At 48.5% G+C, this 18,421-nt stretch overlaps 1 protein-coding gene across 1 annotated transcript in view; it reads left to right on the top strand.

Annotated features, from left to right (window-relative positions):
- Positions 1–18,421, top strand: part of LOC110511431 (collagen alpha-1(XIV) chain) — a 256,230-nt gene that overhangs the window by 221,550 nt on the left and 16,259 nt on the right. The window contains 2 exon segments of the mRNA XM_090186206.1: positions 1–32; positions 179–367. The exon segment at positions 1–32 is cut by the window's left edge and continues 35 nt beyond it. Of these exon segments, the coding sequence (XP_090042332.1) occupies positions 1–32; positions 179–367 (221 nt within the window).

Here is an 18,421-nt window from a genome sequence, read left to right on the forward strand (position 1 = left end):
AGCACGTCAAGTGTGTGAGCAACTGATTCAGAGTGAGTTCTCAACCCAGCTTTTTTCTCTCTCTTTCTCTCTCTCTCTCTAGATATTTTTGTCCATACATACTGTTCTCTACAACAATCTCTCATCCGACTCACCCCCAAACCTCTCCATCCCCTCCCCTCCTCTCTTCCTCCCTCAGGTCACCTGTCTCGCTACAGCTCCATCCTGAACCAGATCCCCAGCCAGTCAGTGTCTGTGAGGACGGTACCGGGACCTCCAGGAGAGCCCGGTCGCAGGGGTCTGCCAGGGCCACAGGGAGAGGGGGGGCCCACAGGCAGACCAGGGTTCCCTGGGACCAACGGACAGGATGGACGACCGGGGGAGAGAGGTACAGTACAGTATTTATACATCATTATAAACCGGGGAGAGAGGTACAGTACAGTGTATACATCATTTTAAACTGGGTGGATCGATCCCTGAATGCTGATTGGCTGACAGACGTAATATATCAGACCATATACTGTACCACGGGTATGACAAAATGTTGTTATTTACTGCTCTAACTATGTTGGTAACCAGTTTATAATAGCAATAAGGCACCTCTGAGGTTTGTGATATATGGCCAATATACCACGGCTAAGGGCTGTGCCTAGGCACTCCGCGTTGTGTCGTGCTGTTACGGTGCGTGAATGAGGACCCAAAAGCGAATCAACTTAAACAGAGCTTCTTTAATTACCAAACATAGGTAGGCTCAGATGGACCGGCAGATTCCGACAGGACAGGACAAGGTTACAGCAAACATGACGGCAGTCTGGTTCAGGCATGAATGACACAAACAAACAAGAATCCGACAAGGACAGGAGCAGAAACAGAGAGAGATATAGGGACCTAATCAGAGGGAAAAAGGGAACAGGTGGGGAACGGGGTGAATGGGTAGTTAGAGGAGACAAGGGACAGCTGGGGGAAAGCGGGGGAGAAAAGGTAACCTAACACGACCAGCAGAGGGAGACAGGGTGAAGGGAAAGGACAGAGACAAGACAACATGACAGTACATGACAGTACCCCCCCACTCACCGAGCGCCTCCTGGCGCACTCGAGGAGGAAACCTGGCGGCAACGGAGGAAATCATCAATCAGCGCACGGTCCAGCACGTCCCGAGAGGGAACCCAACTCCTCTCCTCAGGACCGTACCCCTCCCAGTCAACTAGGTACTGATGACCACGGCCCCGAGGACGCATGTCCAAGATTTTACGGACCCTGTAGATAGGTGCGCCCTCGACAAGGATGGGGGGGGGGGGGGAAGACGAGCGGGGGCGCGAAGAACGGGCTTAACACAGGAGACATGGAAGACCGGGTGGACGCGACGAAGATATCGCGGAAGAAGAAGTCGCACTGCGACAGGATTAATGACCTGAGAGATACGGAATGGACCAATGAACCGCGGGGTCAACTTGCGAGAAGCCGTCTTAAGGGGAAGGTTCTGAGTGGAGAGCCAAACTCTCTGACCGCGACAATATCTAGGGCTCTTCGTTCTACGCTTATTAGCAGCTCTCACAGTCTGCGCCCTATAACGGCAAAGTGCAGACCTGACCCTCTTCCAGGTGCGCTCGCAACGTTGGACAAAAGCCTGAGCGGAGGGGACGCTGGACTCGGCGAACTGAGATGAGAACAACGGAGGCTGGTACCCGAGGCTACTCTGAAAAGGAGATAGCCCGGTCGCAGACGAAGGAAGCGAGTTGTGGGCGTATTCTGCCCAGGGGAGCTGTTCTGACCAAGACGCAGGGTTGCGAAAAGAAAGACTGCGTAAGATGCGACCAATAGTCTGATTGGCCCGTTCTGCTTGACCGTTAGACTGGGGGTGAAAGCCGGAAGAGAGACTGACGGAAGCCCCAATCAAACGGCAAAACTCCCTCCAAAATTGAGACGTGAATTGCGGACCTCTGTCCGAAACGACGTCTGACGGAAGGCCATGAATTCTGAAAACATTCTCGATGATGATTTGTGCCGTCTCTTTAGCAGAAGGAAGCTTAGCAAGGGGAATGAAATGAGCCGCCTTAGAGAACCTATCGACAACCGTAAGAATAACAGTCTTCCCCGCTGACGAAGGCAGTCCGGTGACAAAATCTAAGGCGATGTGAGACCACGGTCGAGAGGGAATAGGAAGCGGCCTGAGACGGCCGGCAGGAGGAGAGTTACCGGACTTAGTCTGCGCGCAGACCGAACAAGCAGCCACGAAACGACGCGTGTCATGCTCCCGGGTGGGCCACCAGAAACGCTGGCGAATGGAAGCAAGCGTACCCCGAACGCCAGGGTGGCCGGCTAACTTGGCAGAGTGAGCCCACTGAAGAACGGCCAGACGAGTAGGAACGGGAACGAAAAGAAGGTTCCTAGGACAAGCGCGCGGCGACGGAGTTTGAGTGAGTGCTTGCTTTACCTGCCTCTCAATTCCCCAGACAGTCAACCCGACAACACGCCCCTCAGGGAGAATCCCCTCGGGGTCAGTGGAGGCTACTGAAGAACTGAAGAGACGAGACAAAGCATCAGGCTTGGTGTTCTTAGAGCCCGGACGATAAGAAATCACGAACTCGAAACGAGCGAAAAACAGCGCCCAACGCGCCTGACGCGCATTAAGTCGTTTGGCAGAACGGATGTACTCAAGGTTCCTATGGTCAGTCCAAACGACAAAAGGAACGGTCGCCCCCTCCAACCACTGTCGCCATTCGCCTAGGGCTAACCGGATGGCGAGCAGTTCGCGGTTACCCACATCATAGTTACGTTCCGACGGCGACAGGCGATGAGAAAAATACGCGCATGGGTGGACCTTGTCGTCAGAGAGGGAGCGCTGAGAAAGGATGGCTCCCACTCCCACCTCTGACGCGTCAACCTCGACAACGAACTGTCTAGAGACGTCAGGTGTAACAAGGATAGGAGCGGATGTAAAACGATTCTTGAGGAGATCAAAAGCTCCCTGGGCGGAAACGGACCACTTAAAGCACGTCTTGACAGAAGTAAGGGCTGTGAGAGGAGCTGCCACCTGACCGAAATTACGGATGAAACGACGATAGAAGTTCGCGAAGCCGAGAAAGCGCTGCAGCTCGACGCGTGACTTAGGGACGGGCCAATCAATGACAGCTTGGACCTTAGCGGGATCCATCTTAATGCCTTCAGCGGAAATAACAGAACCGAGAAATGTGACGGAGGAGGCATGAAAAGTGCACTTCTCAGCCTTCACAAAAAGACAATTCTCTAAAAGGCGCTGGAGGACACGTCGAACGTGCTGAACATGAATCTGGAGTGACGGTGAAAAAATCAGGATATCGTCAAGGTAAACGAAAACAAAGATGTTCAGCATGTCTCTCAGGACATCATTGACTAATGCCTGAAAGACAGCTGGAGCGTTAGCGAGGCCGAAAGGAAGAACCCGGTATTCAAAGTGCCCTAACGGAGTGTTAAACGCCGTCTTCCACTCGTCCCCCTCCCTGATGCGCACGAGATGGTAAGCGTTACGAAGGTCCAACTTAGTGAAAAACCTGGCTCCCTGCAGGATCTCGAAGGCTGAAGACATAAGAGGAAGCGGATAACGATTCTTCACTGTTATGTCATTCAGCCCTCGATAATCTATGCAGGGGCGCAGAGACCCGTCCTTCTTCTTGACAAAAAAAACCCCCGCTCCGGCGGGAGAGGAGGAGGGGACTATGGTACCGGCGTCAAGAGCTACAGACAAATAATCCTCGAGAGCCTTACGTTCGGGAGCCGACAGAGAGTATAGTCTACCCCGGGGGGGGGTGGTTCCCGGAAGGAGATCAATACTACAATCATACGACCGGTGTGGAGGAAGAGAGGTGGCCTGGGACCGACTGAACACCGTGCGCTGATCGTGATATTCCTCCGGCACCCCTGTCAAATCACCAGGCTCCTCCTGTGAAGAAGAGACAGAGGAAACAGGAGGGATAGCAGACATTAAACATTTCACATGACAAGAGACGTTCCAGGAGAGGATAGAATTACTAGACCAATTAATGGAAGGATTATGACAAACTAGCCAGGGATGGCCCAAAACAACAGGCGTAAAAGGTGAACGAAAAATTAAAAAAGAAATGGTTTCACTATGATTACCAGAAACAGTGAGGGTTAAAGGTAGCGTCTCACGCTGAATCCTGGGGAGAGGACTACCATCCAGGGCGAACAAGGCCGTGGGCTCCTTTAACTGTCTGAGAGGAATGTCATGTTCCCGAGCCCAGGTCTCGTCCATAAAACAGCCCTCCGCCCCAGAGTCTATTAAGGCACTGCAGGAAGCTGACGAACCGGTCCAGCGTAGATGGACCGACAAGGTAGTGCAGGATCTTGAAGGAGAGACAGGAGTAGTAGCGCTCACCAGTAGCCCTCCGCTTACTGACGAGCTCTGGCCTTTTACTGGACATGAAGTGACAAAATGACCAGCGGCACCGCAATAGAGACAGAGGCGGTTGGTGATTCTCCGTTCCCTCTCCTTAGTCGAGATGCGGATACCTCCCAGCTGCATGGGCTCAGCACCCGAGCCGGCAGAGGAAGATGGTAGTGATGCGGAGAGGGAGGCGACGGAGAGCGCGAGCTCCTTTCCACGAGCTCGGTGACGAAGATCAACCCGTCGCTCAATGCGAATAGCGAGTTCAATCAAGGAATCCACGCTGGAAGGAACCTCCCGGGAGAGAATCTCATCCTTTACCTCTGCGCGGAAACCCTCCAGAAGACGAGCGAGCAAGGCCGGCTCGTTCCAGCCACTGGAGACAGCAAGAGTGCGAAACTCAATAGAGTAGTCTGTTATGGATCGATTGCCTTGACATAGGGAAGACAGGGCCCTGGAAGCCTCCTCCCCAAAAACAGATCGATCAAAAACCCGTATCATCTCCTCCTTAAAGTCTTGATACTGGTTAGTACACTCAGCCCTTGCCTCCCAGATTGCCGTGCCCCACTCACGAGCCCGTCCAATAAGGAGAGATATGACGTAGGCGACACGAGCAGTGCTCCTGGAGTAAGTGTTGGGCTGGAGAGAAAACACAATATCACACTGGGTGAGGAACGAGCGGCATTCAGTGGGCTCCCCAGAGTAACACGGCGGGTTATTGATTCTGGGCTCCGGAGATTCGAAAGCCCTGGAAGTGGCCGGTGGATCGAGGCGGAGATGGTGAACCTGTTCTGTGAGGTTGGAGACTTGGGTGGCCAGGGTCTCAACGGCATGTCGAGCAGCAGACAATTCCTGCTTGTGTCTGCCTAGCATCGCTCCCTGGATCTCGACGGCTGAGTGGAGAGGATCCGAAGTCGCTGGGTCCATTCTTGGTCGGATTCTTCTGTTACGGTGCGTGAATGAGGACCCAAAAGCGAATCAACTTAAACAGAGCTTCTTTAATTACCAAACATAGGTAGGCTCAGATGGACCGGCAGATTCCGACAGGACAGGACAAGGTTACAGCAAACATGACGGCAGTCTGGTTCAGGCATGAATGACACAAACAAACAAGAATCCGACAAGGACAGGAGCAGAAACAGAGAGAGATATAGGGACCTAATCAGAGGGAAAAAGGGAACAGGTGGGGAACGGGGTGAATGGGTAGTTAGAGGAGACAAGGGACAGCTGGGGGAAAGCGGGGGAGAAAAGGTAACCTAACACGACCAGCAGAGGGAGACAGGGTGAAGGGAAAGGACAGAGACAAGACAACATGACAGTACATGACACGTGCAAAAAGAACAGCCCTTAGCCGTGGTATATTGGCCATATACTACACTTCCTCGTGCCTTATTGCTTCATTAGAAGCCATTGGATGGCCATAACAAACCAGTATATTACCTTGCTCTACATCCACACCTTAAACTTTGGCTTCCCATTCACACTGTAGCCATGCTAACATGTAGCACGAATCAATGACTTTCTAGTATCTGATCATTTGTATCAGAATTCAATTACTTTCTAGTATGTTATATGTTTTATATTGATTCCCTGGCCTGAACCAGTTGGTAGAGGATGACACTTCCAACGCCAGGGTTGTGAGTTTGATTCCCTGGCCTGAACCAGTTGGTAGAGGATGACACTTCCAACACCAGGGTTGTGAGTTTGATTCCCTGGCCTGAACCAGTTGGTAGAGGATGACACTTCCAACACCAGGGTTGTGAGTTTGATTCCCTGGCCTGAACCAGTTGGTAGAGGATGACACTTCCAACACCAGGGTTGTGAGTTTGATTCCCTGGCCTGAACCAGTTGGTAGAGGATGACACTTCCAACGCCAGGGTTGTGAGTTTGATTCCCTGGCCTGAACCAGTTGGTAGAGGATGACACTTCCAACGCCAGGGTTATGAGTTTGATTCCCTGGCCTGAACCAGTTGGTAGAGGATGACACTTCCAACACCAGGGTTGTGAGTTTGATTCCCTGGCCTGAACCAGTTGGTAGAGGATGACACTTCCAACGCCAGGGTTGTGAGTTTGATTCCCTGGCCTGAACCAGTTGGTAGAGGATGACACTTCCAACGCCAGGGTTATGAGTTTGATTCCCTGGCCTGAACCAGTTGGTATAGGATGACACTTCCAACGCCAGGGTTGTGAGTTTGATTCCCTGGCCTGAACCAGTTGGTATAGGATGACACTTCCAACGCCAGGGTTGTGAGTTTGATTCCCTGGCCTGAACCAGTTGGTAGAGGATGACACTTCCAACGCCAGGGTTGTGAGTTTGATTTCCTGGTCTGAACCAGTTGGTAGAGGATGACACTTCCAACGCCAGGGTTGTGAGTTTGATTCCCTGGCCTGAACCAGTTGGTAGAGGATGACACTTCCAACGCCAGGGTTATGAGTTTGATTCCCTGGCCTGAACCAGTTGGTAGAGGATGACACTTCCAACGCCAGGGTTGTGAGTTTGATTCCCTGGCCTGAACCAGTTGGTAGAGGATGACACTTCCAACGCCAGGGTTATGAGTTTGATTCCCTGGCCTGAACCAGTTGGTAGAGGATGACACTTCCAACACCAGGGTTGTGAGTTTGATTCCCTGGCCTGAACCAGTTGGTAGAGGATGACACTTCCAACGCCAGGGTTGTGAGTTTGATTCCCTGGCCTGAACCAGTTGGTAGAGGATGACACTTCCAACGCCAGGGTTGTGAGTTTGATTCCCTGGCCTGAACCAGTTGGTAGAGGATGACACTTCCAACGCCAGGGTTGTGAGTTTGATTCCCTGGTCTGAACCAGCTGGTAGAGGATGACACTTCCAACGCCAGGGTTGTGAGTTTGATTCCCTGGCCTGAACCAGTTGGTAGAGGATGACACTTCCAACGCCAGGGTTGTGAGTTTGATTCCCTGGCCTGAACCAGCTGGTAGAGGATGACACTTCCAACGCCAGGGTTATGAGTTTGATTCCCTGGCCTGAACCAGCTGGTAGAGGATGACACTTCCAACGCCAGGGTTATGAGTTTGATTCCCTGGCCTGAACCAGTTGGTAGAGGATGACACTTCCAACACCAGGGTTGTGAGTTTGATTCCCTGGCCTGAACCAGTTGGTAGAGGATGACACTTCCAACGCCAGGGTTGTGAGTTTGATTCCCTGGCCTGAACCAGTTGGTAGAGGATGACACTTCCAACGCCAGGGTTGTGAGTTTGATTCCCTGGCCTGAACCAGTTGGTAGAGGATGACACTTCCAACACCAGGGTTGTGAGTTTGATTCCCTGGCCTGAACCAGTTGGTAGAGGATGACACTTCCAACGCCAGGGTTATGAGTTTGATTCCCTGGTCTGAACCAGTTGGTAGAGGATGACACTTCCAACGCCAGGGTTATGAGTTTGATTCCCTGGCCTGAACCAGTTGGTAGAGGATGACACTTCCAACACCAGGGTTATGAGTTTGATTCCCTGGCCTGAACCAGTTGGTAGAGGATGACACTTCCAACGCCAGGGTTATGAGTTTGATTCCCTGGCCTGAACCAGTTGGTAGAGGATGACACTTCCAACGCCAGGGTTATGAGTTTGATTCCCTGGCCTGAACCAGTTGGTAGAGGATGACACTTCCAACGCCAGGGTTATGAGTTTGATTCCCTGGCCTGAACCAGTTGGTAGAGGATGACACTTCCAACGCCAGGGTTATGAGTTTGATTCCCTGGCCTGAACCAGTTGGTAGAGGATGACACTTCCAACACCAGGGTTGTGAGTTGGATTCCCTGGCCTGAACCAGTTGGTAGAGGATGACACTTCCAACGCCAGGGTTGTGAGTTTGATTCCCTGGCCTGAACCAGTTGGTAGAGGATGACACTTCCAACACCAGGGTTGTGAGTTTGATTCCCTGGCCTGAACCAGTTGGTAGAGGATGACACTTCCAACGCCAGGGTTATGAGTTTGATTCCCTGGTCTGAACCAGTTGGTAGAGGATGACACTTCCAACGCCAGGGTTATGAGTTTGATTCCCTGGTCTGAACCAGTTGGTAGAGGATGACACTTCCAACGCCAGGGTTATGAGTTTGATTCCCTGGTCTGAACCAGTTGGTAGAGGATGACACTTCCAACGCCAGGGTTATGAGTTTGATTCCCTGGCCTGAACCAGTTGGTAGAGGATGACACTTCCAACGCCAGGGTTGTGAGTTTGATTCCCTGGCCTGAACCAGTTGGTAGAGGATGACACTTCCAACGCCAGGGTTATGAGTTTGATTCCCTGGCCTGAACCAGTTGGTAGAGGATGACACTTCCAACGCCAGGGTTGTGTTTGATTCCCTGGTCTGAACCAGTTGGTAGAGGATGACACTTCCAACACCAGGGTTGTGAGTTTGATTCCCTGGCCTGAACCAGTTGGTAGAGGATGACACTTCCAACGCCAGGGTTGTGAGTTTGATTCCCTGGTCTGAACCAGTTGGTAGAGGATGACACTTCCAACACCAGGGTTGTGAGTTTGATTCCCATGGGGGACCAATACAAAAGAAGTATGGACTCACTACTGTAAGTCACTCAGGATAAGTGTGTCTGGTAAATGACAGAAATGTAAAACACATTTTTTAAAACTTTCCTAGTTGTCTTTTCATGAGCTATTGTGTCCCTGGTCTGTCACTCACACTGTTGATGGAAGAAACAAGTCCTGGGTTGGATTGATCCTCCCCTCCTGCCCAGACCAACAGAGCCAGAAACATCCTCATAGCTAGAGATATGACTGACCAGTCTGAAACATCCTCCTCATAGCTAGAGATATGACTGACCAGTCTGAAACATCCTCCTCATAGCTAGAGATATGACTGACCCGTCTGAAACATCCTCATAGCTAGAGATATGACTGACCAGTCTGAAACATCCTCATAGCTAGAGATATGACTGACCAGTCTGAAACATCCTCATAGCTAGAGATATGACTGACAGGTCTGAAACATCCTCAAAGCTAGAGATATGACTGACCAGTCTGAAAAATCCTCATAGCTAGAGGTATGACTGACCAGTCTGAAACATCCTCATAGCTAGAGATATGACTGACCATTCTGAAACATCCTCATAGCTAGAGATATGACTGACCAGTCTGAAACATCCTCATAGCTAGAGATATGACTGACCAGTCTGAAACATCCTCATAGCTAGAGATATGACTGACCAATCTGAAACATCCTCATAGCTAGAGATATGACTGACCAGTCTGAAACATCCTCATAGCTAGAGATATGACTGACCAGTCTGAAACATCCTCATAGCTAGAGATATGACTGACCAGTCTGAAACATCCTCATAGCTAGAGATATGACTGACCAGTCTGAAACATCCTCATAGCTAGAGATATGACTGACCAGTCTGAAACATCCTCATAGCTAGAGATATGACTGACCATTCTGAAACATCCTCATAGCTAGAGATATGACTGACCAGTCTGAAACATCCTCATAGCTAGAGATATGACTGACCAGTCTGAAACATCCTCATAGCTAGAGATATGACTGACCAATCTGAAACATCCTCATAGCTAGAGATATGACTGACCAGTCTGAAACATCCTCATAGCTAGAGATATGACTGACCAGTCTGAAACATCCTCATAGCTAGAGATATGACTGACCAGTCTGAAACATCCTCATAGCTAGCTAGATATATGACTGACCAGTCTGAAACACCATTAACAGGGTGTCAGCCTGGTGTTAAACAGCACCATTAACAGAGTGTCAGCCTGGTGTTAAACAGCACCATTAACAGGGTGTCAGCCTGGTGTTAAACAGCACCATTAACAGAGTGTCAGCCTGGTGTTAAACAGCACCATTAACAGAGTGTCAGCCTGGTGTTAAACAGCACCATTAACAGAGTGTCAGCCTGGGGTTAAACAGCACCATTAACAGAGTGTCAGCCTGGTGTTAAACAGCACCATAAACAGAGTGTCAGCCTGGTGTTAAACAGCACCACAAATAGAGTGTCAGCCTGGTGTTAAACAGCACCATTAACAGAGTGTCAGCCTGGTGTTAAACAGCACCATTAACAGAGTGTCAGCCTGGTGTTAAACAGCACCATTAACAGAGTGTCAGCCTGGTGTTAAACAGCACCATTAACAGAGTGTCAGCCTGGTGCTAAACAGCACCATTAACAGAGTGTCAGCCTGGTGTTAAACAGCACCATTAACTCCTCTGACTCAGCTTGGCAGAACTTGCTAGAGCAGGAGTTTGGCTTGGTTCAGCTTGGCAGGGGATGGTACAGCAGGGAAACCAAGGCATACTAATGGACTAGGTTGGGCACAGCCACCAGAGGAAAAATAACTGGCTTATTGAGTAGTTAATGCACTGATTGGCAGGGAGATAGATGAGAGGAGGACAGTCTGACTAGATGAAGACCAGACATAGTAGAGGAGGACAGTCTGACTAGATGAAGACCAGACATAGTAGAAGAGGACAGTCTGACTAGATGAAGACCAGACATAGTAGAGGAGGACAGTCTGACTAGATGAAGACCACACATAGTAGAGGACAGTCTGACTAGATGAAGACCAGACATAGTAGAGGAGGACAGTCTGACTAGATGAAGACCAGACATAGTAGAGGAGGACAGTCTGACTAGATGAAGACCACACATAGTAGAGGAGGACAGTCTGACTAGATGAAGACCAGACATAGTAGAGGAGGACAGTCTGACTAGATGAAGACCACACATAGTAGAGGACAGTCTGACTAGATGAAGACCAGACATAGTAGAGGAGGACAGTCTGACTAGATGAAGACCAGACATAGTAGAGGAGGACAGTCTGACTAGATGAAGACCACACATAGTAGAGGAGGACAGTCTGACTAGATGAAGACCAGACATAGTAGAGGAGGACAGTCTGACTAGATGAAGACCAGACATAGTAGAGGAGGACAGTCTGACTAGATGAAGACCAGACATAGTAGAGGAGGACAGTCTGACTAGATGAAGACCAGACATAGTAGAGGAGGACAGTCTGACTAGATAAAGACGAGACATAGTAGAGGAGGATAGTCTGACTAGATGAAGACCAGACAGAGTAGAGGAGGACAGTCTGACTAGATGAAGACCAGACATAGTAGAGGAGGATAGTCTGACTAGATGAAGACCAGACATAGTAGAGGAGGACAGTCTGACTAGATGAAGACCAGACAGAGTAGAGGAGGACAGTCTGACTAGATGAAGACCAGACATAGTAGAGGAGGACAGTCTGACTAGATAAAGACGAGACATAGTAGAGGAGGACAGTCTGACTAGATGAAGACCAGACAGAGTAGAGGAGGACAGTCTGACTAGATGAAGACCAGACAGAGTAGAGGAGGACAGTCTGACTAGATGAAGACCAGACATAGTAGAGGAGGACAGTCTGACTAGATGAAGACCAGACAGAGTAGAGGAGGACAGTCTGACTAGATGAAGACCAGACATAGTAGAGGAGGACATTCTGACTAGATGAAGACCAGACAGAGTAGAGGAGGACAGTCTGACTAGATGAAGACCAGATATAGTAGAGGACAGTCTGACTAGATGAAGACCAGACATAGTAGAGGAGGATAGTCTGACTAGATGAAGACCAGATATAGTAGAGGACAGTCTGACTAGATGAAGACCAGACATAGTAGAGGAGGATAGTCTGACTAGATGAAGACCAGACATAGTAGAGGAGGACATTCTGACTAGATGAAGACCAGACAGAGTAGAGGAGGACAGTCTGACTAGATGAAGACCAGACATAGTAGAGGACGACAGTCTGACTAGATGAAGACCAGACAGAGTAGAGGAGGACAGTCTGACTAGATGAAGACCAGATATAGTAGAGGACAGTCTGACTAGATGAAGACCAGACATAGTAGAGGAGGACAGTCTGACTAGATAAAGACGAGAAATAGTAGAGGAGGATAGTCTGACTAGATGAAGACCAGACAGAGTAGAGGAGGACAGTCTGACTAGATGAAGACCAGACATAGTAGAGGAGGATAGTCTGACTAGATGAAGACCAGACATAGTAGAGGAGGACAGTCTGACTAGATGAAGACCAGACATAGTAGAGGAGGACAGTCTGACTAGATGAAGACCAGACAGAGTAGAGGAGGACAGTCTGACTTGATGAAGACCAGACAGAGTAGAGGAGGACAGTCTGACTAGATGAAGACCAGACAGAGTAGAGGAGGACAGTCTGACTAGATGAAGACCAGATATAGTAGAGGACAGTCTGACTAGATGAAGACCAGACATAGTAGAGGAGGACAGTCTGACTAGATGAAGACCAGACATAGTAGAGGAGGACATTCTGACTAGATGAAGACCAGACATAGTAAAGGAGGATAGTCTGACTAGATGAAGACCAGACAGAGTCGAGGAGGACAGTCTGACTAGATGAAGACCAGACAGAGTAGAGGAGGACAGTCTGACTAGATGAAGACCAGACAGAGTAGAGGAGGACAGTCTGACTAGATGAAGACCAGATATAGTAGAGGACAGTCTGACTAGATGAAGACCAGACATAGTAGAGGAGGATAGTCTGACTAGATGAAGACCAGACATAGTAGAGGAGGACATTCTGACTAGATGAAGACCAGACAGAGTAGAGGAGGACAGTCTGACTAGATGAAGACCAGACATAGTAGAGGACGACAGTCTGACTAGATGAAGACCAGACAGAGTAGAGGAGGACAGTCTGACTAGATGAAGACCAGATATAGTAGAGGACAGTCTGACTAGATGAAGACCAGACATAGTAGAGGAGGACAGTCTGACTAGATGAAGACCAGACATAGTAGAGGAGGACATTCTGACTAGATGAAGACCAGACATAGTAGAGGAGGACAGTCTGACTAGATGAAGACCAGACATAGTAGAGGAGGACAGTCTGACTAGATGAAGAACAGACATAGTAGAGGAGGACAGTCTGACTAGATGAAGACCAGACATAGTAGAGGAGGACAGTCTGACTAGATGAAGACCAGACAGAGTAGAGGAGGACAGTCTGACTAGATGAAGACCAGATATAGTAGAGGAGGACAGTCTGACTAGATGAAGACCAGACATAGTAGAGGAGGACAGTCTGACTAGATGAAGACCAGACATAGTAGAGGACAGTCTGACTAGATGAAGACCAGACAGAGTAGAGGAGGACAGTCTGACTAGATGAAGACCAGATATAGTAGAGGAGGACAGTCTGACTAGATGAAGACCAGACATAGTAGAGGAGGACAGTCTGACTAGATGAAGACCAGACATAGTAGAGGACAGTCTGACTAGATGAAGACCAGACATAGTAGAGGAGGACAGTCTGACTAGATGAAGACCAGATATAGTAGAGGACAGTCTGACTAGATGAAGACCAGACATAGTAGAGGAGGATAGTCTGACTAGATGAAGACCAGACATAGTAGAGGAGGACATTCTGACTAGATGAAGACCAGACAGAGTAGAGGAGGACAGTCTGACTAGATGAAGACCAGACAGAGTAGAGGAGGACAGTCTGACTAGATGAAGACCAGACAGAGTAGAGGAGGACAGTCTGACTAGATGAAGACCAGACAGAGTAGAGGAGGACAGTCTGACTAGATGAAGACCAGACAGAGTAGAGGAGGACAGTCTGACTAGATGAAGACCAGACAGAGTAGAGGAGGACAGTCTGACTAGATGAAGACCAGACAGAGTAGAGGAGAACAGTCTGACTAGATGAAGACCAGATATAGTAGAGGACAGTCTGACTAGATGAAGACCAGACATAGTAGAGGAGGATAGTCTGACTAGATGAAGACCAGACAGAGTAGAGGAGGACAGTCTGACTAGATGAAGACCAGACATAGTAGAGGAGGATAGTCTGACTAGATGAAGACCAGACATAGTAGAGGAGGATAGTCTGACTAGATGAAGAACAGACATAGTAGAGGAGGACAGTCTGACTAGATGAAGACCAGACATAGTAGAGGAGGACAGTCTGACTAGATGAAGACCAGACAGAGTAGAGGAGGACAGTCTGACTAGATGAAGACCAGATATAGTAGAGGAGGACAGTCTGACTAGATGAAGACCAGACATAGTAGAGGAGGACAGTCTGACTAGATGAAGACCAGACATAGTAGAGGACAGTCTGACTAGATGAAGACCAGACAGAGTAGAGGAGGACAGTCTGACTAGATGAAGACCAGATATATTAGAGGAGGACAGTCTGACTAGATGAAGACCAGACATAGTAGAGGAGGACAGTCTGACTAGATGAAGACCAGACATAGTAGAGGACAGTCTGACTAGATGAAGACCAGACATAGTAGAGGAGGACAGTCTGACTAGATGAAGACCAGATATAGTAGAGGACAGTCTGACTAGATGAAGACCAGACATAGTAGAGGAGGATAGTCTGACTAGATGAAGACCAGACATAGTAGAGGAGGACATTCTGACTAGATGAAGACCAGACATAGTAGAGGAGGACAGTCTGACTAGATGAAGACCAGACAGAGTAGAGGAGGACAGTCTGACTAGATGAAGACCAGATATAGTAGAGGAGGACAGTCTGACTAGATGAAGACCAGACATAGTAGAGGAGGACAGTCTGACTAGATGAAGACCAGACATAGTAGAGGACAGTCTGACTAGATGAAGACCAGACAGAGTAGAGGAGGACAGTCTGACTAGATGAAGACCAGATATAGTAGAGGAGGACAGTCTGACTAGATGAAGACCAGACATAGTAGAGGAGGACAGTCTGACTAGATGAAGACCAGACATAGTAGAGGACAGTCTGACTAGATGAAGACCAGATATAGTAGAGGACATTCTGACTAGATGAAGACCAGACATAGTAGAGGAGGACAGTCTGACTAGATGAAGACCAGACATAGTAGAGGACAGTCTGACTAGATGAAGACCAGACATAGTAGAGGAGGACAGTCTGACTAGATGAAGACCAGATATAGTAGAGGACAGTGTGACTAGATGAAGACCAGACATAGTAGAGGACAGTCTGACTAGATGAAGAACAGACATAGTAGAGGAGGACAGTGTGACTAGATGAAGACCAGACAGAGTAGAGGAGGACAGTCTGACTAGATGAAGACCAGACATAGTAGAGGAGGACAGTCTGACTAGATGAAGACCAGACAGAGTAGAGGAGGACAGTCTGACTAGATGAAGACCAGATATAGTAGAGGAGGACAGTCTGACTAGATGAAGACCAGACATAGTAGAGGAGGACAGTCTGACTAGATGAAGACCAGACATAGTAGAGGACAGTCTGACTAGATGAAGACCAGACAGAGTAGAGGAGGACAGTCTGACTAGATGAAGACCAGATATATTAGAGGAGGACAGTCTGACTAGATGAAGACCAGACATAGTAGAGGAGGACAGTCTGACTAGATGAAGACCAGACATAGTAGAGGACAGTCTGACTAGATGAAGACCAGACATAGTAGAGGAGGACAGTCTGACTAGATGAAGACCAGATATAGTAGAGGACAGTCTGACTAGATGAAGACCAGACATAGTAGAGGAGGATAGTCTGACTAGATGAAGACCAGACATAGTAGAGGAGGACATTCTGACTAGATGAAGACCAGACATAGTAGAGGAGGACAGTCTGACTAGATGAAGACCAGACAGAGTAGAGGAGGACAGTCTGACTAGATGAAGACCAGATATAGTAGAGGAGGACAGTCTGACTAGATGAAGACCAGACATAGTAGAGGAGGACAGTCTGACTAGATGAAGACCAGACATAGTAGAGGACAGTCTGACTAGATGAAGACCAGACAGAGTAGAGGAGGACAGTCTGACTAGATGAAGACCAGATATAGTAGAGGAGGACAGTCTGACTAGATGAAGACCAGACATAGTAGAGGAGGACAGTCTGACTAGATGAAGACCAGACATAGTAGAGGACAGTCTGACTAGATGAAGACCAGACATAGTAGAGGAGGACAGTCTGACTAGATGAAGACCAGATATAGTAGAGGACAGTCTGACTAGATGAAGACCAGACATAGTAGAGGAGGATAGTCTGACTAGATGAAGACCAGATATAGTAGAGGAGGACATTCTGACTAGATGAAGACCAGACATAGTAGAGGAGGACAGTCTGACTAGATGAAGACCAGACAGAGTAGAGGAGGACAGTCTGACTAGATGAAGACCAGACAGAGTAGAGGAGGACAGTCTGACTAGATGAAGACCAGACAGAGTAGAGGAGGACAGTCTGACTAGATGAAGACCAGACAGAGTAGAGGAGGACAGTCTGACTAGATGAAGACCAGACAGAGTAGAGGAGGACAGTCTGACTAGATGAAGACCAGACAGAGTAGAGGAGGACAGTCTGACTAGATGAAGACCAGATATAGTAGAGGACAGTCTGACTAGATGAAGACCAGACATAGTAGAGGAGGATAGTCTGACTAGATGAAGACCAGACATAGTAGAGGAGGACATTCTGACTAGATGAAGACCAGACAGAGTAGAGGAGGACAGTCTGACTAGATGAAGACCAGACATAGTAGAGGAGGATAGTCTGACTAGATGAAGACCAGACATAGTAGAGGAGGATAGTCTGACTAGATGAAGACCAGACATAGTAGAGGAGGACATTCTGACTAGATGAAGACCAGACAGAGTAGAGGAGGACAGTCTGACTAGATGAAGACCAGACATAGTAGAGGACGACAGTCTGACTAGATGAAGACCAGACAGAGTAGAGGAGGACAGTCTGACTAGATGAAGACCAGATATAGTAGAGGACAGTCTGACTAGATGAAGACCAGACATAGTAGAGGAGGACAGTCTGACTAGATGAAGACCAGACATAGTAGAGGAGGACAGTCTGACTAGATGAAGACCAGACAGAGTAGAGGACAGTCTGACTAGATGAAGACCAGACATAGTAGAGGAGGATAGTCTGACTAGATGAAGACCAGACATAGTAGAGGAGGACATTCTGACTAGATGAAGACCAGACATAGTAGAGGAGGACAGTCTGACTAGATGAAGACCAGACAGAGTAGAGGAGGACAGTCTGACTAGATGAAGACCAGATATAGTAGAGGAGGACAGTCTGACTAGATGAAGACCAGACATAGTAGAGGAGGACAGTCTGACTAGATGAAGACCAGACATAGTAGAGGACAGTCTGACTAGATGAAGACCAGACAGAGTAGAGGAGGACAGTCTGACTAGATGAAGACCAGATATAGTAGAGGAGGACAGTCTGACTAGATGAAGACCAGACATAGTAGAGGAGGACAGTCTGACTAGATGAAGACCAGACATAGTAGAGGACAGTCTGACTAGATGAAGACCAGACATAGTAGAGGAGGACAGTCTGACTAGATGAAGACCAGATATAGTAGAGGACAGTCTGACTAGATGAAGACCAGACATAGTAGAGGAGGATAGTCTGACTAGATGAAGACCAGATATAGTAGAGGAGGACATTCTGACTAGATGAAGACCAGACATAGTAGAGGAGGACAGTCTGACTAGATGAAGACCAGACAGAGTAGAGGAGGACAGTCTGACTAGATGAAGACCAGACAGAGTAGAGGAGGACAGTCTGACTAGATGAAGACCAGACAGAGTAGAGGAGGACAGTCTGACTAGATGAAGACCAGACAGAGTAGAGGAGGACAGTCTGACTAGATGAAGACCAGACAGAGTAGAGGAGGACAGTCTGACTAGATGAAGACCAGACAGAGTAGAGGAGGACAGTCTGACTAGATGAAGACCAGATATAGTAGAGGACAGTCTGACTAGATGAAGACCAGACATAGTAGAGGAGGATAGTCTGACTAGATGAAGACCAGACATAGTAGAGGAGGACATTCTGACTAGATGAAGACCAGACAGAGTAGAGGAGGACAGTCTGACTAGATGAAGACCAGACATAGTAGAGGAGGATAGTCTGACTAGATGAAGACCAGACATAGTAGAGGAGGATAGTCTGACTAGATGAAGACCAGACATAGTAGAGGAGGACATTCTGACTAGATGAAGACCAGACAGAGTAGAGGAGGACAGTCTGACTA

This window comes from Oncorhynchus mykiss, chromosome 2, assembly GCF_057628025.1.
Source record: "Oncorhynchus mykiss isolate SJ-2025 chromosome 2, ASM5762802v1, whole genome shotgun sequence".
NCBI lineage: Eukaryota > Metazoa > Chordata > Actinopteri > Salmoniformes > Salmonidae > Oncorhynchus > Oncorhynchus mykiss.